The 25,262-nt window shown below is 46.2% G+C and overlaps 1 protein-coding gene across 2 annotated transcripts in view; it reads right to left on the reverse strand.

The window, feature by feature from the left end:
- The window catches only part of akap13 (A-kinase anchoring protein 13), an 88,873-nt gene that overhangs the window by 55,432 nt on the left and 8,179 nt on the right, over positions 1-25,262 (reverse strand). Inside the window, exons 2-8 of one of the 2 annotated variants that reach the window (XM_079281785.1) lie at positions 20,497-20,540; positions 13,655-13,811; positions 9,052-9,215; positions 8,358-8,526; positions 4,929-5,112; positions 3,158-3,341; positions 932-2,936 (exon numbers count right to left, since the gene is read on the reverse strand). In XM_079281785.1, the coding sequence (XP_079137911.1) occupies positions 932-2,936; positions 3,158-3,341; positions 4,929-5,112; positions 8,358-8,526; positions 9,052-9,215; positions 13,655-13,811; positions 20,497-20,529 (2,896 nt within the window). In that variant the 5' untranslated portion in view covers positions 20,530-20,540. Of the gene's footprint in view, positions 1-931; positions 2,937-3,157; positions 3,342-4,928; positions 5,113-8,357; positions 8,527-9,051; positions 9,216-13,654; positions 13,812-20,496; positions 20,541-25,262 lie in introns of those variants that run through there. The other variant, XM_079281786.1, reaches the window with a different exon arrangement.

Below are 25,262 nucleotides of genomic sequence, written 5' to 3' on the forward strand. Positions count from 1 at the left end.
AACAACGCTCCTTTCTTGTGTTTTTAAGCATCCACTGGAATCCGGATTGCACATTCACGTCTTTATTCCCAAACAATGACACAGCAGAAAGCTCGCCTGGAATGGCCTATGCTGCGACCTGATGCTCGGCCGCTGTCGGGCTGTAAACATATCCCCTCGTTCAAATTGGAACCCCCCCAGCCTTGCCCTTGACCTCCCTTTATTGGACTCTGTTGGACTCCGGCACAATTATCCCTGATAACGGAGGAGTGCTGGAAGTTCACTTAGAGAAGGGAGAGAAACTCTCGCCGGCCTCACTTCCTGCTCCACACACTCACATCAGCCGGCTCGTGTATGTTTGTTTTGAATGTTTTTTTGAATGTTGTTTTGGCCTGCAGGCTGTGAGTTCGAGACTCTGTAATGTGACTGTTTACTGACATACTGTGTGTGCTCTAGCCAGGGTGTGCCTGTGTGCATGAGAAGAAAACTAACAGGGAACATATGAAAATAAAGGGAAATGTCGTGGCATGAGGTATCAAAGATATAAACCGGCTTCCTGTCACGTAGCATGTCATCCCAACATTATTGTGCTGAAGTCGCATTTTTCGTGTTTTTTGAAAATAACCTCTTTTCTTTCATTATAAAGTGAAATCCTAAAGTATTACTCAGCTAAATCCTCATTAGAAAGACAATCAGTGGCAAAACTGCAGAAAGCCTCAGCAAAGCATGCGTTCACAACAGCAATATATCACAACAGGATGTCAAACAAAAAGCTCTATTATGGTGAGCTACATTTAGCTTCGCAGAGCAATCGCCATTGATCACCAGAGGAGGACTGGATGTGATTTAGCGTATTTGTTTAGGAATAGGACTTTGACAAACATATTAGCCGCGTGATGAATGCGTGTGGGTGCAACTAGAATAAACCTGAACTGCGACAGTGGTCGCTCACCTTGAACTGCGCCGTTGCGGCCTCGCGATGCTCCGTCCACAGCGTCGGGGGTCTTTGGGTTTTCAGTCATCTCGTTCTCAGGGCGAGGATAAGCTGGCTCTCCTTCCAAGGCATTGGCACCTTGCAATGATGACGCAATGGTCCGATCCTCATCGGGTGACCTCTCATCCGCTGTCATCTCGGAATTATCCTGCTCGGTTTGCGCGTCTCCACTCTTTTCAGCTGAGGCCACTGCAGATTCGTCACAGGTCTCTGTTGACTGATGGCCTCCTTCACTTCCTCCTGTGACAGACTGACCGGGTTCAGATGAAACCCTACTGGTGACCTCTGACGCCGAACGCTCAGTCCCTGTGTACAGCTTAGAGTCGCCGGCGTCCCCGCTCTCTGACAACGCCGGACCTAGCGACAGATCCCCTTTGGGAAGTTCTGGGTAGAGTTTGTCTCCCGTCCCCTCAAGATTCAAAGCCTCCATTGTGTTGAGGCCCGGAGACAGTTGTGACTCAGGCTCAGCGCCGGCCTGGCTGCGGTCTGTCACTGTCGGTGCACCGGCAGTGGGGAGACCTGGGGATTCACTGCTTTCCCTCTGGTTTGAATCGTTTGGTTCCTCCATGGTGAATCCTGTCGACGACAGATCTGCTGTCGTGGTTTGAAGCACGTCCTGATCCTCCATACTAGCGTTGTCCAGAGTGGGGTGGAATATATCTGTCGTGGAGTTTCCGACTGACTGGAAACTGGCATCGTCGTCGCTGGAGAGGCCGCGGGTCATCCCTGAATCGTGATCGGCGGGGCTATCGCCGGAGCCGGGCGTCATTCCAGGTGACGGCACCTCCGTGGAGTTACCAGCAGTCCGGCTGTCAGCTGTAGTGTCAGGTTCCTCCATGGGCAAACAGGTGCTTTCGATACCGTATCCGGGTCCAGGTTCGGCTGCGTCTTCGCCCTCAAGCTCTTCATCGCTCGCTGTTCCAGTGCAGTTCCCAGTTTCTGGAGCCGAGCCCTCCGGCTGCTCTGTGGCGTAATCCCTGCCAGCTGTTTCCTGGTTTTGTTCCAGGCTGTTTATGTCTGGCGGAGGTTCCCCCTCGTGGAGGCCTTCTATCAGGAGATGTGGAGCAGCGGATTCAGGCTCCCTAATTACATCACTGCAGTCTATCGGAGGAGGGTTGGGGAGGCCCTCTGGGTTCGACACAGGGTCTGTTAACCCCTCACGCTCTGCCTTCTCCTCCTGGAAAGAGAGTCCGACGCAGGGCTCCTGGCTAAGTCTCCCACTTGTCCCGCCTTCCTGAGAGCACTTCTTCATTTTAGAATCGGAGGTGTCGGATACCCCTGAGCCCTCTGATGACGGCGACTGGCCCATGACCGCCGCCTTTGTGTCTCCGCAGTGCTTTACTAGATCTGTTGACTCAGAGTTGGTCGCCTCCTCCCTCCTTGTAGCTGTGCTGTCCTCTGCTTCCTGCTCTGATGTGTCCTCTCCCTTCATGGCCTCTTGTCCTTCCCAGATCACGACCTCTCCTCTATCAGTTTCCTCTGCCCGCTTATCACCGCTCGCCGGTGGTGGGATTCCCACGGTGAAGCTCGCCCCTTCTTCCCCGCTCTGTGCTCCTTTACTCCTGTCACACCAACTCAAACTCTGTGTGGAAACCACGGGCTGCTCCCTTCCCTGCTGCTCCGTCTGGTAGCAATCTCTCCCAGTGTTTGAGCCGAGACACACCCAGTCCGCTGGGGCGCCGAGGCCATGCTCCCGGGGCCGCACTTCTGACGCTGGAGCGCTCACGGACAAACTCCAGTCCCTCTCCGTCGTGCCAGTCCCACCATGTCCACAATCAACACCGCTGCGGCTTTCCACGGAGCAGTTCTCCACCCAGCTCCCTCCTCTTGTTGTGTCCAGGCACTCTGACGCCGTGGTGGGCAGCTGTAGTCGCTCCAGACAGGTTATCTCGGTTTCTGCGCCATCACAACATTCGGCAGCTGTGTGCAGGGACTCAAACTTCAGCTCCAGTGCAGAGACTCCCTGCGGAATACAGAAAAAGGAAGAGGAGGATAAACGTCAGCTCTTCCCCTCAGAGAAACCAACAGAACTGCTCTCTAGTTTCTTATCAATCGCCAACTCTGTGATTGCACAAGGTGTTCCACCGGTTATGCAAACCAAGCTTGAAGGTTAGAAAAAAATGAGGCGCAGTAAAAAGACAAACAATCCGACAGTGTTCAGCAGCTCAGCGCGGCGTGACTCACCTTGGCATGGAGACGGCGTATCAAGTGCAGCAGCTGCTCCACGCTCCTCCGGAGGGTCGGGGGGTCGTGGCCGGGGCGGTTGCTCAGCGTCAGAGTGTGCGTGTTCAGCCCGGGGAGGTGGCAGACGACCCGGGCGTCCGTGGACACCAGCTGGACAGTCTCGGCCCCTTTGTACGTCTCGGCCCTGCCGCGAAATAAACACTTAGATCATCCCGAGTGATGTCAACCTCCCCGCTCTCTTTGGATAATCCACGGGCATTGCTGCTAGCCTTTTCTTCTCCAGAACGGGAAAGCCCATCGGTCAAACGCCGTGGTTGTTGTGTTAAGTCTGCTCTAGCAGGTGCTCAATCAAACTATAGAAACTGGTACACGTTAAAAAGGTTCCAGACTCTGAGGCCAGTCAACCAAAACTGTTACTTTCCTTCCCTGCATTTGCATTTTTTCATAAAGACCGTGTTGTAAAGGGGAGACACTTCCCAGTCAGGCAGATCCGTTTGCGTAATCCTGGGTGGACCGCTTTAGCTGAGGTCACCAGCCGGCCTGCCGGTGACTTCACTTCTCATGAGGGGAAATGTAATCACCGACACACAAAGAGGGAACTGCGCGCTATAAAGCAACTCCAATGCACGCCCGGGCACAATGAGCAGCGCTCGCTAAGTGGGAGACGTCTTTCAGCTTGTGGCGTCTTCGTTCTGAGTTAAGTGAAAACTATTTTGCAGCAGATAAGTAGAGTGCTTTAAAAAGACTTATTTTAAAAAAAGGGATCCATTTCCACTTTAAGCCGTGTCTCAGTCCATTTACCATGAAGCTGTTTTTTTTCTTCCCCCCAGCAGTTTAATGTTTCACTAGAAAGGGATGAGAGGAATCTGACCTCACAAGTCGCACAAAAAAAAAGGCATGATTGGGGATAACACCTGGCAACTGCAAACAAAACACATCCTCTCACACTGCAGTGTGTGTGTGTGTGTGTGTGTGTGTGTGTGTGTGTGTGTGTGTGTGTGTGTGTGTGTGTGTGGATTAAAGCAAAGCTACAAAGAGTGTGATGCTGTGGAGAGGTGCTACCATCAATGCTTTTGCGTTGCAGAATAGTTTCTAGGGCTGCCACCTTGTTTTGCTCTTAGTCGAGTCAGATTTCTTTCTGTAAGTGTTGCTTTTGTGTGATTCTTTCAGTGTTACAGATATCTTGATTAATAAACAACTTGTAGGTGCGTGGAAATAAACAAGGAGGCGAGTATTCCCTTTGGCTGCACCATGTGGCCGTTTATTTCCATCCATACAAAGAAACATCCATTCACTTCCTGCCACCTTTTAACCCCCCCTGTCACCAGGGTTACGCCCCTTTCCTTAAAGGGGACCCGTGAATTCGGTCGTTCCCTACAAACTCATCGATTTGTGGATAGAATTTCGGGCCAAATACTTTCCAATCCCTCTCTATTCTCCTGGAACAACTGGCAGCCCACAACCTTTCAGTTTTGCCCTCAACTATGTGGCTGCAGCTGAGAGTGCTAAGCTGGGCTGCAGTGGGCGTTGTGGTGATGCTCTTTGGACACTTCTTTTTCTCTGTGATGCAACAGACAAACATGGTTCCTCTAAAGGGCCTGGAGGAACATCGCCATCTTCCCTGTGCTATATTAACATGAGACTGTTTGTACAGGGAGACTAAGATCGAGTATCACAGTGTTCTCCTCCACTTTTACTGTCTTCGAATGCTGACACTAGAAAGCACTATTTACCTTTCGTCTTCGGCTGCCATAAAACAAAAAGTGCTTACTGCGTGAGGAGCTCGCGCAGGCGTTCGTGTCCTCGCAGGGCTGCGACGGCGGAGGGGGTGTGGCCTTGTCTGTTGGCCAATCGCAGTGCTTCCCCTGCTCCGGCCTGCTGCAGCAAGAAGCGCGTCACCCGAAGGAGACCTCGACGCGCTGAGAAGTGCAGCAGAGTCTCCTGAGGATTCAGGTCTGAAGGAAGAGACGGAGGACGAGAAATGAATAAATAGAAAAGTTCGGAGGTAATCAAACAAAAGAGAAGGAAACAGAAGAGGGCGGCAGTCCGGGCAGCAAATTTGTGGCGCAGTCGCTGACATACCAGCACTCGCTGCAGCTTGGCAACACCTCGTGGTCGTCTAATTAAACCGGTACAGGGTCCACGGTGACCCAGCAAACAACAGACTTTTAGCAGGTGATCAATCAAACTATAGAAACTGGTACACGTTAAAAAGACATTGACAGACTGATGAAACCAGAGCCCGTCCCTTTCCGTCTCAAACAGTAGATCAACGCACAGATTTGGAAGCAGACACTGCAATTTCTGGATTATAGCCAACAGGCCAATTGACCTTTGATCTTTTGTGCTTCCGTAATAAGGCACTTGTACCGCAGTCCGTGTGGGAAAAGCCTCCGAAGCGGCATCTAATATGTGACAATAAAATGATCACAGCAGCCAAAACAATAATTATGCATGTGACTAAATCAAAGCAGTTCATGCCGGCAGAGGTGAGCAACACTAAGTGCATCACGCTCTCATTTTTAATCCAAGTCCATTAATGGGCCCATGTATCAATTGAACTCTTAGTAATGCCATCAAACACTGAGACCCTTTCCCTCGACATCACATCAAATAATGGATAGTTATGTAGACTCTCACACACACACACACACACACACACACACACACACACACACACACACACACACACACACACACACACACACACACACACACACACACACACACACACACACACACACACACACACACACACACACACAGACCTCCATCTTTCTGCTAAAGCAACAGGAACTCAGACAGGCTCCCTTTAGCGTTACAGCCAGAATGAGTGGCTGCTGGTTGTACCAGAGAACCATCTCAAATTGAATCTGTGTAATTAAATCTCTCTCTGCGTTTACTGGGAGAGATTATTAAAACGTTTCTTGGTCTACAGGAGTTCCTCAATCTTTTACTGCCCGACCCACTCGCAAATTGGCTGCCAATTTAAAAAGGCATCCTGAGATAAAGTGGGTAAGCTTGTTTAGAAGAGTGGGGAGAGTGAGTCCTGGAGTTCAATAAAGGTGGGACTTCACAATGTGGAACACGCTGATCATTGGTGAGAAACAAAACCTTCACAAGTTAAAACTGGTAAGATAGGACACTGGAAGACTCAAAATGGTGTGAAAAATCTCCACCTCAGTGCCCAGATGTCTTCTATTGCAGAGTCAGTACACTCGAACTTAAACCTTCACTTTCACTCTGAATGTGTAATAGTACCGCTTATTGGTCTCTGTTCGCAGGGTGGTGCCCCGTTATTATTAATAATCATTTATCATTTTACTGACATTAATAATTCTATTAATTCAACTAAGTCGTTGACTGGGATGGTATTGATTGACAAACCGCAGGCTACAGATGATTTGACACTGAACGTTGCCAGTAAAATTAGCTGGGCGTTATCCACCGTTTTCATGGAACAGTATGGTTCTTTCCTGGTAAAGTGATTTCCCCCCCCCCCCCCAAGAGGACAATCAACGGCTGGCTACGGAGAGATCAGTGACTGCCACGGTGTGGAGCACGACGGAGATAAACCACCGTCACCTCCACCTGTAGTCCGCTGCTATCCATCACCTGACAGGTCGGATAAACGGAGAGCTAGACTCCTCTCACCACTACCCGCAGTTCACCGCGGCCGAGGGTCTCGTATTGATGCGGTGACACATTGCGAAGCGGTGCCCATTAGAGCGCACATCACTCACCGCAGCAGGCAGCCGCCTTCCACATCAACAACATGACAACTGAGGTTATTACTGAAGATTCGATTTGATGACTTTTCTTTTTCAGGCCCCAAACAAACAATGAATAAAACATTTTTTTAAGAGAGTGCAGGCTTTTAATCTCCAGTACACACTTACTGAGTCGCCATCTTTTCTTTGTCAGAAATCCTGCTGGTTCTGCTGGTTTCGATCCAAGTCCAAGTTGAAAACCACGAGCGATTATCTTAACAAAAGTCGTGTTGATGTTGCTTCACAGAGATCCATTACCTCGCAGAGTTTATCATCCGCATCAGCCCGTCTGGCTTCCGTTAACTGACTGAAGTCGTCGGAGTCAATGACTGTTAGAAAATTGCCACTTTAATTTGAACAAAAATGCACGTTTGTTTGCACCGGCATAGCAGTTTCACAGATGCCCGTCGCCGTTTGATCAGACTAATACCGGAGTCAGTTGACAGTCCATGACGAGACGTGCTTTCATGTTCATGTCTGACTGTTAATATAAGCTGCCAGCTAACACCACATTGACACAGCAGCCGTCGCTTTGGGATTGGAAGAGAGATGTGTTTGCCCTCCGTTAGAGTGTCAAGCAGTGCTTAATAAAAGATTACAAGAGAATATTTATCACTCATTTATCAGGTAAAAAAAGACCAAGATATGCTGGTTACAGCTTCACAGACGCGATGTGAGAGATCAATATATCTTTCATAAATCTTCAACAAATCCTCATGTGTCCATTGCATTTTAAGCCCCTTGCGAACAGAGCACCAACCAGGAACGCCAAAAAAACAATCTGTGCGCACGGGCCCAATGGTGAGCCCCTCCCACCGCATCTCTTGCTAACTTGGTACTACGTTAGCTGCCGTTTGCTATCAAATGATGCATTTCTGCAGATTACAATGCTGGAAATCGTGGAGTTTAAGGATTTAAATCCGAAACTAGCAGGTGATTCCTGCTGGGTTTCCGTTGGCTAGCCTTCTCCACACGGCACTTTCACTTCCAGCACTGTGGAGGTCTGACAGAAGCGGTGCCTTAACGTCAGCGTAAAATGTGTTCACCTGCTTGAGAGCACGTCACATAAATCAGCTGCCAGATTAGTCTATAAAAGGTAGAAGCTAAACAGGAGGCACTTATAATTAGCAGTGGGACACACACACACACACAAGAACAGCAAACTGTATGTTGCCAAGTAGCAGTGATTTGAAAAATGCAGCAATATAATGCAGAGTGATCAATCTACCGTGTTTCATTAGTACCTGGTCAGCACTGAGAACACACACACACACACACACACACACACGCACACGCACAGAGGTGCTATGTGTGTCATTATGTGCTGTACGGCTATAATTTGCCAGCATGTTTGTGCGCCAGTGCAGAGACACGCTGTCTGACGTTTCATTTGTGAGGAAATGACGTGTTCCACACTCTTTCGGCCTCACCAGTGCTGTTGGTTTTGTTCCCCAGTAAGCTCCATCCGGGAGGCAGCGCGAGGTGGTGGAGGGCCAGCGCCAGGCTCTCGTCCAGACGCTCGCACTCCTGCACGGGAATCTGACACTCGTCCAGCAGCAGCGCCCCGTCCAGGCCGTCGGCCCGGCCCGCCGTGCTCACCTGCGTGGAGGGCGATTACAGAGATGAGTCAAGATTTTATACAGAGGAGGAGGCTTCGTCCACTGGCAGCACTCGCTTTAAGACGCTCAGCCTAAGAGCATTAATCCACATGCCTAACAATGTAGGATGTAAATGCAGGAAGACACGTACACGTGCATTTATCAGTGCTGCGCTCAATTTGGGGCTGAGCTGTGCAGACAAAAACAAACCAGATTCAGATGAAACAAAAAGGACATTTTGAGTGCGCGAGACAGTTACATTATCTCGTCCTCCTCCTTGGCAAATTGTGTATTATTCTTCTATGGGATGATAAATTGAGCCGAAAATAATTCATTAATTGAATGGCAAGGACTGTGGGACATTAAGCACTGTCAGGGAAGAAACAATAACGTGGCAGTCTTTTGTCTTACTGTCACTTTGCCCACATTGCTGTATCACTCGTCGCCAATGGAGACTGCTTTCCTCTCGCGCCGTGACAAGCCTCAGTCTGTGTGCTTATGTTACTGCTCACTTGGAAATGCTCACCAGGAACTGGGCCATGTCAAAAGCCAAATCCTGGACAAAGCTGAATCGATGCTCGGCCAATGGAGCCACGCGACCCAGACAGGGCTTTCGGTCCTCGGGGGACTCGGGGACGCCTCGGCTGGCTGAACACAAGGTGACCGACACCACCTCGCAACAGTCATGAGCTACAAGGCAACACAAGGAGGGAAGCAGAAGGGCAGGATGAGACGACAGGAGAAAGAGGAGGAGGAGGTGACATTAACTTTTAAAACATTCTTTAAAATAAATTGGTTATATTCTACATTATCAGTCTCATGTGTATATGGCTAAATACCCCGTGTGTTTAAAATGTGCCTTTTACAAAGTTGAGTATTTTTTGGGAGGGAAGCAATTTGCTTTGTCCGTGTGTCGTATGAGTATTAGCCGATGTTATGCTGCGTTCCATTTGAACTGGAAGGTCGGGATTTAGAAGTTCCCGGTCGGGAGTCTCAACTGGAGTGCCGCCTGAAGTCGGATTACCAACTTGCAAAGTCGGACAAACCCCATTAACCCCAACCTCAAATCCAAGATGGCTGCTCAGTGCATCAACAGTAAAAAAGCTGGAGTCATTTGCTGTCTATTAGCACTTCTGTCTTACTTGTGTTTCATTAAATCAGACATACACACAGTATTGTCCAATCTTAAGATGTAATGCGTTATCAACTGTTGCTAACAATGGCTAAAAATGGCCACATTGGCTGGCGCAAACCGCCATTAACGTTTGGCTTGAATGCAGCTTTAGCTAGTTGCGGCAAGCTAGGTGACTTTAGCGACAAAGCAACAACACAGTAAGTCATATAAAGTATAACAACAATAATAAATGTGTGCAACATCAAATTCAGTGTAATTCTACAGTTAAGTAGCCATATGTTGTAAATGTTACTTGTATCAAACGATACAGGAAAACGTCCCCACTCTGCATTAACCACATCCGCGAGTAAAACTAGATTGTCTGTAGAAATTGATATGCAAAGTAATTTGCTGCGAACGATCACGAATGAAAAGTGAGTGGACGATGTTCCGTTCGGTTCAAAGACCAAACTTGTTTACATGACTCTATTTCAGCCAGGTTTATCAGGCAGAGGCAGTGCTAATGTTTTAGTCATTTGACATCGCAAAATTGTATCATAACCATCGCTCATTAACAACAATCAGCGACAATACAGTGCAGCTTTGCACCACTGGCTTCAATCATCTATTCATACCAATATACTCTAATTAATACCAATAAATCTGGATATTATTTACCCAATGAAATGTGTTTCAATTTACCACACTATTATGTATTCAGCAGTCACAAATCAAACTCCAACGACCAACACAACATGTTATCAGTTAAATGAAAATGAATGCAAATGAGTTTTCAGTTGTCATCACAAACAGAATGAACAAAGAGGACTGTAGTCCACATACGGGTGTCAAAACACAACTAACGGGGAATAAAGGATCTGATTGATGCCTTACATGCAGCGCTGACATCCCTGCGTCTAATTTACGCAGAGCACGGCCTTCTGCATCAATTTACTTCCTCCACAAATGCCAAGTCATATGCAGTGGATGCAGGACTCTTGTCATTCTTCTCTCTAAAGACAAATTAACATGAGCTCACCCCTTGATCCATCCTCAGTATCTAGACCAGCGGTTCCCAAACTTTTTAGGCCGCGCACCCCCTTCTACATCCCGACCGGGTTCGCGCACCCCCCCCCCCCCCCCCATTAATAAAAAAAAAAAAAAAAAGACGCAACAGAGCCTTTTAAGCCTTCATAGCCGCATAAGAATCGGACCAATGAGAGAACAGTTTGCTCGCGCGTGGCATTTGTTTACAAGATTTAGTCCGCTGTTAAATGTTGCAGTGTGAACACAAACCGAACAAAGGAGCAACTGCAACAAAGCAAACGAACTGAAGGTGTGAAAACGCCCTGAAACACTGCAACAAAGTTTCAATAACTTTCAGTGACACAAGGCGTCACTTTTAAAGAGCAATACGGATGTGAGGACACACGCACAGGCTCAGAGGCAGATTATCACATTTAATTTACAATTAATGAGCGACTAATGTAGCCAGGATGTCTTCGGACAAAGCATCGATGCGGCGCGACACAGTGTTGTTGGACACCGGGATCATGTCCAACTTTTTTGCTTCTTTCTCCCCAATCATACATTCCACCATCTCTCTGGCAGCTGGCAAGCTCACATCTTCGGCGATTGTGTGCGGTAGCCCCTTTCTCGCTATTCTGTAACCAGATATGAAGCCCGTAGTGCGTCATTTATAGACCCAACACATGAATGAGACTGCAGTTGTTTTGGCTGTTTTGTAACTCCTCCAATTTCGATATAAAGAATGTAAGGGGCTTTTGACTTGCACTGGCATGCTTGGTGTTCAGGTGGCGACGTAAATAAGAGATTCAGACTGTTAGCCAGAACCTCGCTGCACACCACGCACTGTGGCTTTGGGGAATCTGCGTTGCCAATCCAAGTGAAGCCCAGACACAGATACTTTTCATCATATTTCCTCTTTTTTTCCCAGTCTGATGCTCACTCTCGTTTCCTCTTTTTCACCTTGACTCCGCGATGGGCCGATGTGCTCCCGATTTGTCTGTGCAATCCCTTCCTCCTTCCTCCGTCTCATCTTCCTCTGACTCGATTTCTTCTCCCGGTCTCTCCCCACGCACCTCTCCGTTCCCCTCGCCTCCGATTCCTCTCTCTCTCTCTGTCCCGCTCCTCTTTTACGACTGATAGCTTCAGATGTCCCACCTGACAGTTTTTAAATTAAAATTACATTTTTTTTTTATATTTAATATTATTACACCATCAGACCGCCATTACACTTTTCCTCTCGCGCACCCCCTAGAGGCAGCTCGCGCACCCCCAGGGGTGCGCGCACCCCACTTTGGGAATCCCTGATCTAGACCTACCATTTAAGACCCATATATTCAACACAGCACCGTCTTTCGTTATCTCCGCCAGGAGATCAAGTGCTCGGCCATATGCGTGTGTGTGTTTTTGTGCGTGCGCATCTCTATGTATGTCTGTCCACAGCTCATTTCGCATACTGCTGGACCAATCAGCTTATTATTTTTTGTGCTCATTTATTACTGTATGCTCAATGATCTCTCGTGGTTGCAGTGATTCACAATTTGAGAGGACATATTTTATTGGCAACATATTTTACGCCGTATTTGACTGCAGACTCGTCACTAGTCTACTCTAAAAATGTAATGTTTTAGAAACTAATATCTCCTTCCAACCTCTCCGGGTAATGAGTATCACTATTACACAACATTTCACCATTAGTAGCTCCAAACCCACAAAATCAGCCTGAAAATGAAGACGATAGCATGAGAGCCTGGCAGAGATCTGCACTCCACTGAGCGCGTTTTTCTAGTTTACTCTGTGTCAACGTTATTCGTCGCTACAAACATTGTTGGTCACTTGGCAGCGCCACATGAACATCAAGGTTCAAATGCCTTGCTCAGGGACACCTCGATCCAAGCCAAAGCAGCGATTCAGTGTATCTGCAGCTATTTTCCCAGGCCACTTGGGAATTCGATCCCAGGACCCAATGCTTGGTCACAGGACGGGTCCTTCGGAGCTCTGTGTGTACTGATGGAGGGAGCAGTGATGCAGCGCTAATCTCTCAGTAGAATGTAACACCTCCTCCTGCCCCTTCAGATGGCTCCAATTCAGGATAATGCAGTTTATCGTGTCCTGCCTTCTTCATTCTTTTTTTTCCTGTCTTGAACGCAGACACTTGAGGAAAACAACAAGTTCCACCATATCTTTCATATTTTTCCCTTGGGACTCAACATTCACGTCCATTACCCATTTTCTGTGACCTTTGACCCTTGATTCACGTGACCCCCCAGTCGTTGCTCATCCGCCCCACAGGAAGTTATCCCTGACTACAGCTTCGCTAAATACATTTAATTCTGCAAGTGGAGTAAATGGAATGTGCTCCAGGAGGAGTGATGAATGAGCCAGGCTCGAGGAAAAGTCAAACCTCCTGGGGTCAAACCTCAGAGGGTGATTTCTCCCTCTCCAACACGCAACATTGGTTTAAAAAACGAGGACAGTTGGGGTGGATGATTAATCATTTATTACTTCGACTATCTTCCACAGCTATAATAACTCCGGACTGCCCTATGCTTTCTGTGTGTGATGTGAGGGGAGAATAATACCATCCCCTTCTTAGATATAGTTTTGTTACCAAACATTTTGGCATGCTTTAGCACCCCTTTATGTTCTTTTGGGCTGCAGCACATGATGGCTGCAGTGACTAGACAGAGTTTTTACTTATGGTGATTATGATAATATTAGTATTTTATTTCAATTATTTTTGAGGACTTTGACTGTATGTTAGTGGCCTGAAACAAATAAGTCGGCCATGACGCGACTTTCACAGAACCTTCCCTTCAATTTGATGTTATTTACCAACATAATCTAAAGGGTATCTGCAACAAGGTCCTATGCTGTCAGTTTACTCAGACAATAGAGTTAACATGTATCAAATACTGTATGTGGAGCTGCCTCCCCGCACGGGTCCATCAGAGGGAACAAGGACGCCGCGTGGGGCGGGGTGGATTACCGGGACACAGCGCCTGCAAGGTGTCATGACTGCTCCTTAGGGTGCTGGTCAGGTGCCTCTGTGTGCTGCCAGCAAACAGCAGGAAGTAGTCGACTCCCTCCTCCGCAGAAACAGCCAGCTCTTCATCAGCGAGCTGCACCGTGAGGACACACCGCCCCTGCAGAGAGGGGAGAGGGAGGGAGAGACGGGGGGAGGATAGGAGAGAACAGAGGAACAAGTCTAAGTAAGTCTGCAGGAATTTTATCATTATCATTTATCAGACAATTTCTATCTTTTCATCTGTTGATTTGCTATTATGCAGTACTTTTAGACTTTTTTTTCTGACTATAAGTTGAACCTCTATGTAAAAGAAGCTGATGATCCCATCGATAAAAAGGCAAAAGTGATTTAGATGGATAGGAGACAAATGCCGATGCCGGATGTGAACCGCAATCCTTCACCACACAGTTACAGTTCGGATGTCTGGATGCCAAATCTTCACAGAGCGGCGGCGTAAAAACTCTGCGTGGAGGCTGCCAGTTTTCTCAGCAGCACACTTGTTTACAACAATTACACAAATGCCTCAAAAGCTAATATGGTAATGATTTATTGATTTAAAGCGCTACTCATCACATCATTAACAAAACGGGGAGGCGGCAGACGGCGCCGGAACAAGGAGGAGCAGCTTGACTTTCTGCCGACTCGGTGAGCGAGCACCGTCGGCTTCAGACTGCAGAGGAGGAGGAGGATGAAACTGTTTTACAAATGGAAGAGGCGACATGATTTACTGCTTCTGTATTAGCGCTGTTTATCAACTCGTCCAGCTTTTTCACCCTTGTGCATCCTTGGCACATAAATCAAGGTCAGCGCTCTTTTCCAGAGCCCTACTTCACACTGGGAGTGAAGAGATATGTTCACTGGCAACTCGACAGCTGTTATTGAGTCTAGCAGTTCACTTTCCACAGCCCTATGGTCCGGGTTTGGTGCGAAGGCCCAAACCAGAGCACGAGAGAGAGCCACACAGAGATTGGAAGACTTGTTTGTTGTTATTTTGGCAACATGAAAAACAAAAAAAGAAATGGTTTTAAACACTGCGTTTGATGGATTAAATAAATTATATTCATATGATGTCCGAAATTTGAACGAAGCTGTTTGAAATGCCTCCAGCTACATAAAAAAAAAAAAAAATTAGGAGGCTATTTATTAGACCAGACATATTTAAATATGGATCAAAGACGATCGAGTAGAGATGAGCGGCTCAGGCTTTTTTTTTAATACCCGGCCAACCTGCAAAAGTACGGTATGCGTTTATCAACCGATCCCGACCCTCGAACTGCCAACTTTAGGCATCCATAGCAGCACGATTGTCAGGACTGAGACAAGAGACAGACACTGAGGGCTGCAGTGTGTGTGTGTGTGTGTGTGTGTGTGTGTGTGTGCGTCTCTCTCTCTCGCTTTGTCTCTCAGACACACACGTGCCTCCCGCCTCTGAAAATAATGGATTAAGAAGTGCTTTTTTTCTTATTCAAGTAACACCTGCGATTGTTCGACAGATGAGGGCATGTCGACCGATCGACCAGGTGTCAGCCCTACAAAAGAAATGAGTTTTCATGTCAGCCAGTAAAAATCAATGGTCGTCTGCAAGAATTTAGAGTGGTGAATTTGTCACCTTAATCTTTGTAAACAAGAAACCTGTTAGGTATAGCAACTAAGGGGGCGGGGCTTTGCAAACAAGTCCAAAAATACGACTTAAAATCAACACCGTATCTCAGCTGTATTGTGTCTACTAGATATTGTGTCTGCTCGATAATATTATGTGCCTAAAGTGCAGTCTGCCACAACAAGCCAACTGTCCAAAGTGACAACTGGCTTCTTGTGGCTGGATTGTTGTGGGCCGAGGAGGAGGAGGACAAAAATAGGCATATTGTTCAGAATGAGCGTTTTTTCCACTGGGGGACTGCAGCTTGTTGACACAGAGGAGAGACAATGGGACAGTTCTTCCCACTTAATCCGACCAGTGTTTCAATCTTTGTCTTTTCACCAGTCCGGTCCAACATGAGCAGAACGGTGTCAAGGAGAGTTAAGCATGCTTCCTCCTTCTCTTGTGAAGAGGTGGCCTCGGGGCCTTGTTCCATACGGGGGGGGGGAGAACCAGCAGCCTTGGGATTGGCAAGTCTCTGTTTGGCTAGCCACCGCTGCTGTTGAGCAATGTGAGGGGGGGTAGAAATGTGTTCAATAGGCAGAGGCCACAGGAGGAGAAACCGCCTGCAGTGACCTTTGGAGAGCTGGGAGTAAATACATTGACTTGCAGCAGTAGGGATGCAGAGAGCCTGGGCTTTAACAAGCAGAGCAGGGGGGCGCTGGCATAAGTGAGTTGTAGATGGGCGGGAAGCCAGCAGGCGTGACACTCTCTCCATTAAAACCTCATCCTTTATCCCCGGCCCAGATCGGGAAAATAGGGAGCGGCGCGGCACCTCGGTGGATTTGTGAGTTTGCGCTCCGTGTGTCAATGAAACCGTTTTCGATGCGAAAGGAAGTCCAGCGTTCTCGCAATGCGGACATAAGAAAAGCAAAGGGAGAATTTGAAAAAGCAAACCAGCACCTTTAAATCCGGGTGACGTGCACCAATGGATGCCTCTCAGCCGCACCGTGTGACTGTGCTCTCTGCTGGTAATAGGTACTTAACAAAGTGACCTGCTGGGGTATTGACCTGCTAATCACGGCGCTCAAGCTGGGGAACAGGCCACTATTAAGCAACATCAAAAGAACAGCTGGAGGCTCTAAACCCCCCCCCCCATACACACTTCTTAAAGATGCACGTGTGAGTCCTGCAACTGTATGCCGGCATCAACTCTCCAGGTAAAAGCAGCTTTGGATTTTAAGGCCTCCACGTATGAATTCTCACCGAAGCTGCTTAGAATGATTCATTTTTAAAATAAGTCATTATGCAGTCTAAATACTGCATATTCATCCCCTGGCTGGATTTCTGACTAATGAGCAGCACAATTTGGAAGTTTTGCTCCACTGCAGCACTCAAACTAATTGTGAAGACGTCCCATGGCACCTCGAAGATTTGCTCTCTTCATGAATTACTGTACATGCAACAGACCTATCTTTCTAGCTTTTAGTCAGTCCCGTTGCGTGGAAACTGCTGTAATAACAATTTAAAAAATAATATATATAAATGGACAACACTACACATTTGATGTTCTGTAAAGAGCTGCCGTGATTTAAAACAACCTGTTAACCCATCAAAAAGTGGCCGCTGCTGCTGCTGGACAATTTAGGAGACAATTTATGGAAATGTTACTCGCTGGTCGGCAAGTTTCATGAGACGGACGTGCATTAAATCAGGTCCAGAGCATTTACTAATCAAGCTACATACACATCTACAGCACCCTTCCACTGCGGCCCTTCCACTTCAGCACCACGGCTTCCACAGCCACGCGTCCTGTGTTTAGAGACCCGATCCACTCATCTACTCGTAAAAGCCACTCAGGAAAACACACTGTCCAAACGCCGAGAGTGTAAATGACGTGTTTGCTCGCAGCCAGAGCAGCAGGTAGGACTCGCTCTCAGTTACTGACAGAAAACTCATCCTCGGGCCGGCCGACACATCATTTAACCCTCTCTACTTCTATCGGAAAAAAAAGTCATTACTTTGCCAAACACTTCTTTGTTAAAAGCAATTTTTTTGGGGTCAAAGTAATATCGCAAGAGCACCTCTTGACCTCTTTACTAGCGGTTGTTTCTATCTACAAACTGGGGCTGTCGTTATTAGTCGCTCTGGATGGTGTTTTTTAAAGATCTGCAATTACAGAGCGACTACTTAACCCCTATGAGCTATCTTACTGGGAACGGCGGTGATAAGTGTCGAAGACCTGATGTCTAATGAGGCCCGGCCGCCCGCCCGGTTCCACCGAACGCTCTGGGTGTAAATCACAGATATGTTTGTCCGGGTGGTTAATGTGTGTGAGCGAGTCTTGCCTGTAGAGATGCAAACACACACACACAGACACACACATCTCTGGCTTATCTCATTTCCTGTCAGCCTTCCTCACCCGTTAGTGGGAGCAAAATGTCTCCCGCTTACACACACACACACGCACACTACGGGTGCGCTGATTTTTTACTGTGGGACCATTTAAGAAGCAAAGCTTGACGGAGGAAAACAAACTTTGCGCCTCGGTCGCTCGGCTCTGCTCTCTGCTGTGTTTACATTGTAGAGACTGTAATTATTATTTTCACTCATGAATGATGCATTATTTCACCCACCAGCAACACATTTGATATTAATCAGGGTGTTCAATTTGTATGACCCCGACCCGCCTGATCTACAGATTAACCGCAGCGCCCGTGGATGTAACTGCAATCAGTGCATGTCCGATACGCACAAATGACTTATAAACAGTCATCATAAGGAAAAGGACTGTTGCACCCTATAATGGTATATTTCCTGCAAATGTAATTACATTGATACATTTATAATAATGTAAATGTCCTGACTGATATTAACATTTGTTGACAATTGTTCAGGCAAAGATGCATTTAACTAAAATCCTTCAATGGGAAATGTGCCCACCCATACCCATGCTGATTGGTCACTGTGCAACAAGTGGATCGTACTTGTCTGAAGAAGAGCTTGGCCCACCAAAACATCACTGGTGGTGATCAAACATATGTTCATGGGAGCATTGTTTCGTGTGCAGACTCTATTGTTTCCCTTCGCTTAAACGCTGCAGGAGATGGCTGACTCTACTCCAGCGAGCGATGAAGGCAAAACAGTTGATTCAACAGCCATTGAATGTTCTTTTTCATCTGGTGATTCCTATTAGATAAAGTGTCTCTTTTGCCTCGTCTGATCTTATGGAATTTCTGCAATTACAAAGGACTTGAAAGGAAGAAAAAAGTACTTGAGTAAGCATTAAACATTTGCATTACGTTTATGATTTTGAAAAACAAATGACGCGCCTGAGCGAGGACATTTTATGACATTATTGGTCGAGTTATTACATTATTGGGTTACATTTTGGATCAGGTTAAGAGCAAATTTGATTTAAATTGGGTGCTACAAGGAAAACAAGCAATTGCCTGAGGCCTTGGTTTATTACTGGAAATAAAACAAGTAGCTTGTTCTGTCCAACTGAACAGGAAATCAGGAATCTTGGGGATTTATTCACAATTTAGGGACAGAGGTATCATGAGATTGACCGCTTGTTGGGGGCGGCGGGTATTAATATTTCAGTTTATGAGTTGACTAGTAACAAGACGGGGAAACTCAATCTGCTGAGACATGCTTGCATCCCAGATCCAGGTAAGTGCTTACAACGCGGATGGACTGACAAACGCTAGATGGTAAATGAAAAAAGGTTAGAAACAGAACAAAAAGAACTTTCGCATGACCTTTCACGTCTTTGTCAGCTCTGGTTCCTGGACAAAAGAAACTTCAGAGTACAACAAGTTATTTTACCCTCACAGAGATAATCAGAACATTTAAATTCTCAATTAACAAGAACATCCAGCAATCCAGAGGTCACGCATCCCCTTTGGCAGAATGCTCTGAGCTGTAATTACCTGCTCACCTATTGATTTGGACAATTTGTCCTTTTCAGAGTACGGTAAGTATTTAAGAGTACCTGTTCTTAGATCAAAACTGTGATGATTGCGATATAATCCAACATCTGAGCCGCGTCAAAAGCTGGCGTAGCTTTGACGTAGTTGTATACTTTTTTAGTTTGGTGAGTAAGAAAATCACATGAATGGGTGGTGCAACAGACTGACACTTTGAGAGTTGGAAAAATAGAGAACTGGAAGCACCAAAAAAAAAAAAGTGCTTTGGATAAAAAGATCAGCAGTCTTGTTTTTAGTCACTTCCTAACACATTATCTTGTTCTATTTTTGTAACGTCAACAGTCCACCAGGTGTTTCCCATTTCATTCAACTGATAACATTTAAAGATGATGACACATCACACAACAGTCAGCAAACAATACATTTAATAGCCAGTTGATTTGCATGCAGTCTGATGCCGTGTTCTCCGTTATCTGGCCCTTGTTTTCAGTTATTCCAGTTAGTTAGACCTGTTCTCGGGTTGGCGGAGCAAATCCAGGAATTACACGAGGTCATCTACCTTCGTAATAAAGCACTAATAAGGATGATAAAGGCGTAACTCGTACCGCCCCAACAGGTGCTATAAACGAACCTTGAGGAGCACACCTACAGCACACGGTCCTGAGAAGAGGTCCGGTGGAGCTGTGTGGAACCAGCTGTGTGGAAACAGCTGTATGAGCGGACTGACGGAGTGTTGAGGCATTCAGAGACAAAAAGAAATGGCTTCTACATCAGTTATAGTGGGAATAGTGGAGATGAACCGATCTATCGGCTGCCGATCGAAACCAGGTCAGTCTCATATTTCGGTGTTCGGTGCGGAAGTTCTTCAGCGTGAGTGAAGAGGACATAAACCTTGCAAAGTCTAAAATAAACCGTGGAGGAAAAACCTTAAAACATTTAGAACAACCAACTTATTCACTTTTTCTATTATGATTCATTCCCATGCATGCTGATCAGAGTAATCGTAGGGATCTACTTATCTGCATGGAGCAGCTAAACAGCTAACGTTAACGGAGGCTGCACTGATTATGATATTTTCTAAACATTTGAATCATGTGTTTTTATGCAAACAACCACACAACAAAGTAAAAGGATAACATTTTGAATTTTAGTTTTTTTACACTCAATAAAAAGTTAATTTGGAGCCTTGGTGTCAATTATAGTACTTTAAAAAAAAAATCGGAATCAGCGGGACGACGGAATCGGCCGTGAAAATTGCAATGGGTGCATCTCTAATGAACAGAGATACTTACATAGAGTGGAGCTTGCTGTGGGTTGAGTTTCATGTCCCTGGACACTGTAAAGACAAGAATAAATCGCAGGTTACAGCTTTGCTAATATACTGTACACACAAACAAGGTGACGTGTTGGGGAATTGCAACAAGCTGTCAACAACGTTAACATATAAAAATGTAATGAAGCTGATGAGTGTGAGATGCTCATGTAGCAGCAGACATGGAGCAACATTCATTTGGAGCCGTGTTTCGGGCTTCCTAACAAGCACTGGGTCCAATACTCTCTCCTTCTTGCTGCGCCACATGTGAAATATGTGAGCCAGTATTGTGTTTAGCTGGAATTAAAACCCTGCAAACAAATTGCCTTAGATAACACACAACACTTGACCTCAGGGGTCTTTTTTTGGGGGTGGGTTGCATGTATATCAGCTCTAGCGGCATCAGAACTTTGTTGCCGACAAGGTGACGGTTAAGCTCGACCCTGGCAGTCCTCCCAACACTCAGTAGGAAGTTAATAGTGCATGAGTACTGAAAGGACACACACTGAATCACGGTGGGAACAAACACACACACACACACACTCATCATCCAACCAAAACTGCCAAGTCTCTATTTGTGCGGGATTTACCGGCTCACGTTCACGTTTGATTCCCTACTTCACGTCTGGGACGCAGGCCTCAAAGCCATTTTCTGGGCACAAGGTCAGAAGCAGTGGGTGTGTAATTACATCCCAAAAAAACAACATATTACAGCTATTGACTTGAGAACAAATGGTTTGGAAACCTCTCTCGAAGAGACATCGGCCTGCTTGCATTCATCAAACGGGTCGAGGGACCGGTTCGGCTTTTCGAGAGAACCGCGTTCTCCTCAGTTATTCGGAGAGACAATTCTCTTTTGTCTACCGTTTCTTGGCAGTGAATCGAGTCCTTGCTGCCGGCCTCAGTGGTCAGCGGCAGTGCATTAATCACACGAACCCCGCGGCGGGGGGAGGCGCTGACAAAAGGCCAGGACCTAATGAGTTCAGCAGGAGAAAAATAAAAACACAGCGCTGAGGAGCGGCGAGGCCAATTCACTTTTCCCCGCCACCCGATCCAAAACATTTTTTTCTTCCTTTCTGCTCAATAAACAGGCTCGCGCTGGAATTAGGCGCATCAGCTAAGGGGATAATCAGCAGCTCTAATAATACTCTGGAGTCTAATCCTCTTGCCTTAAGTGCAGTGGGCCAGGGAATAGCTTATTCACCACATGCATGACTTCGACTGATAAGACTCTCGCATTATGTCCCCAACGGGCTCACCGGCTCTTTTTTATTTGCATATTTTTGGACATCTGTCGGCGCTCTCTTTTTTGAACCACTCTACAGGTCTTACACGAGGGTGCTTCCACTGTTGGAACATATTTGCGAGGAAGTAGGCGTGTTGCGTCACACTGCTGAGGACAGAGTTGATAACTTCTATTGATCCAGGGGAAGGTTTTCCCCCGTCACCTCGTTCAGCTCAGCCTGCCACCGCACCGTTGTTTACGTCACCGCACTGTTTTGTTTACGTATCTATTAGAAATGATCACATTTACAGTTTCAGCTTCATCGATCACACAATAAAAAAATTATCCACACAAAGGAAGCTATGCTGCATCATCACAGGGTGTAAATTGCTCCACTGCTTGCTGTGGATTCATGGAGGGGCCTGTGAGCGACATTACCACATACATCCGAAACGTCCCCTTTAGTGTAGCTGTCAAGCTAAGCTAGTTAGCCAGTACGAAGTAGCAGGCTGTGGCTCTGTGTAATCAACATATGGTTGGAAGGGTCCCGTTGTGTTTTTAGTTAAGTTCTGCGGGGAAATACTAACGCTTAGTGGACAATTCACTAAATACTTCATCTAAACACAAAACTATGTGTGAATACATTACATTTTCTCACCACTAGGAGGTAGAGGGACTCTCAGAAACGCAGCCCGTACCATGCTAATGTGGCTAATATGCTAGTCAAGGCTAATGTGTTAGCAATTGACCGCTTTGTGGGGAGAACCTGACAAACGTTTTTTCAATATTTAGTTAACTTTAAGTATTACTTTTTATTATAACTACAAGTTTTTTTAAGCTATATCTTTTTGACTCTTGTTTCGCTGTTTTGTGCACAGCTAGCGTGCTTTTGGCTCTTCTGAGCTTGTTGTTTCAACCGTCCGCCAACTTCGAAACAATGGATTTAAAGAAAAGCTACAAGTTGCATGTAGGGTCATTCTTTAGTGTTCTTTGCAACAAGACACTCCTTCACAAGATGAGGAGTCACTTGATACAATGAGAACATCAAAAATATGCCTCAGTGCAGGTGTGATATCCGTTCACCAGGCTGCCTTGAATCAGTCGTCTGTGGTTGACCCCACTGTGGTACAGTTTGGTGGGTGTAATCTGGTCAAACTGTTCCTCTTTGGCCAGCAGCAGTCATTCAGAATGGACACGGCGGGGGATTTCTAAAATAGAAGTCATTTCTGACTGCAACTCCTGGAAAGAACAGAAATTACGCTGAAACGCTCCAGTATTTTCTCAGAGGGACACGTTCCAGGCAATTTACTGCAACAAGGTATTGATGCTGCATGTGGATAATAGCTGGATTCAAAGGTGAAGTTACAGTAAACACATCAGGTAATGCACGGTTCAATGGTAAAACTGGAAAAGACATTGGAAACCAACCCTTCTACCCGTTTTTAAAACCACAAAATCCTACAAATATAGTCCTTTACAAAGCCAAAGTTGAATGAAACTAAACAGGCATTTTTATTATCCTCAGACAATAATTGACTCAAAGCCTGCACCAAATCCCACCGTCAGACATTCTTCTTATCTGCAATCTGTTTTATTCAAACGAGATGGGTAAGTAAAAAAACCTGCGAGCCGGCCATGAAATACAGCAAAAAGAACACGTATCCAAACCAAATTCTGATTTTCCTTCTCTGGTAACAGAAGAACCTTGAGAAATGACATCCCCCTAAACTCACCCTACGGCCACCCGACACCTGCTTATAGAGATTACACAACCCATTAACTCCACCTAAAACACTGGGGGCAGCCAGCCTTCCGCTCAGCTCCTTAACAGTCTCCATTATGGCCCAAACTGCCTTTGAACCGCCGTTAAAACCGAATCCTCTTCTTTTACGGCAGGAAGGCCACAAGAGAGGCAGCCGTGTTCAAGTGCGCGGCCGTCACAAATGAACCAATAAATCAAGAGACAAACAGCCCCTCAGTGCCGGGATAGGAGCGCTGATGCTCCGAGTCAAGCTCGTGAATGGGCCTCGTTACGGCTTCCACGGGTGCCCCGGCTATCAAAATAAACCGTGATAGCCATGTGACTATGAATGAGGGGGGATGAACAGGATTAGCTTCACAACTCATTAATCTGGACTACGCCCCTCCCCAATCAACAGCTGACGATTCCCCCGACACAATGCACATGCACGGGGGGCAGACCACCACCGCGGCATATGAGCGAATAGTCAGCACTCTTCGTCAGTGACAAGGAGGTCTCTCTCTTGGGCAGTCCTCTTCTTTCCCGTCTTTGCTGGCACATTGCTGCATATCTTTGTGTGTTACTGCCAAATGTATTTCCGTGGTAAAATGTCAAACCGGTGTATGACATGTGTATTGCATCACCCACACAAAACAAACAGGGACATACTCAAAAATAAATGGCACTACGAAAGGTCAAAACGTAACCTTTAATATGGTGATTTTCAGCTTTGAAAATGTAAATTACATCAAAGTGTCCATTGTTCGAGTGAACTAAAGCTTTAAACAGACACACACATTGATACATTCATGCTTGGAATCCAAATGAAATCCAAATTCATGTGTAATCAGGTGGTTTTCTTTGCCATGCCTGTACTTCTACTACGTGCTGCCCTTCTCTTTAGTGTCATCCTGTAAAGGCATGTAATCTTCTTGAACTTTTTCTAAATCCTCCAGATCAAAGAGAATCTACTATAGACGACATTAGACCATGCAAGCGAGCATTGACGGTAAGTAGGGTAAACAGTGGGTAGGTCAGAGGTGGCTAGAGGCCCGTGACGGCGTCAACATAATCTTTTTCTCGTCAGCGCCGCTCCCTCATTGTACTTGTTGCACTTGCCTTGACAATGAAATTAATAATGCATATAATGGGGATTTACAGACCAACTCCTAGTTTTAAATCTTAACATCGGCCAAAAAAAAAATGGAGCTCAGAATCCAGTGCAGTTACTTGAAATAAAGGAGGTCACATGGATCGTTTGAACTCGATGCACAGATCAGTGTTTTATCGCCTCAAAGCTTCACGCTGCAGTCTTTCGGGGTCAAAAACCTCCCATTGGCCATTAATTAACTTGAACAATGTCAATGTAGATAACGGATGCTAATTAATACAAACTTCTGACCGACAGCGGACCCTCGTGAACCGATCATTAACCGTGAACCGAGCCTCACAAGCTGCCCAGCTGCAGCAAGAACTGCTGCACAAAAACGGGTTAAATCCATTATTTATCTGCAGCTGTAGGGTATGCATATATATTTTTTAAATCAGTGAATAAATGCCAGACCTCCTCAAGACCCGAGCCAGGTTCTTGTGTCTGGCTTAACACCTGATTAAATTGAAGGGGGTTAGCCCGGATGCCTTTTGTGACCTTTAAGGTGGACATGCTACTCTCCTTCAAGGGAAAAGCCGTTCAGCTCAGCGTTTTTAATATTTATTTTTAAATGATTAGCATTAAACTGCCAAAGTTATTATATTGTTGGTTAATGGTTCATAATTAATA

Source organism: Melanostigma gelatinosum (assembly GCF_949748355.1).
Source record: "Melanostigma gelatinosum genome assembly, chromosome: 2".
Classification (NCBI taxonomy): domain Eukaryota; kingdom Metazoa; phylum Chordata; class Actinopteri; order Perciformes; family Zoarcidae; genus Melanostigma; species Melanostigma gelatinosum.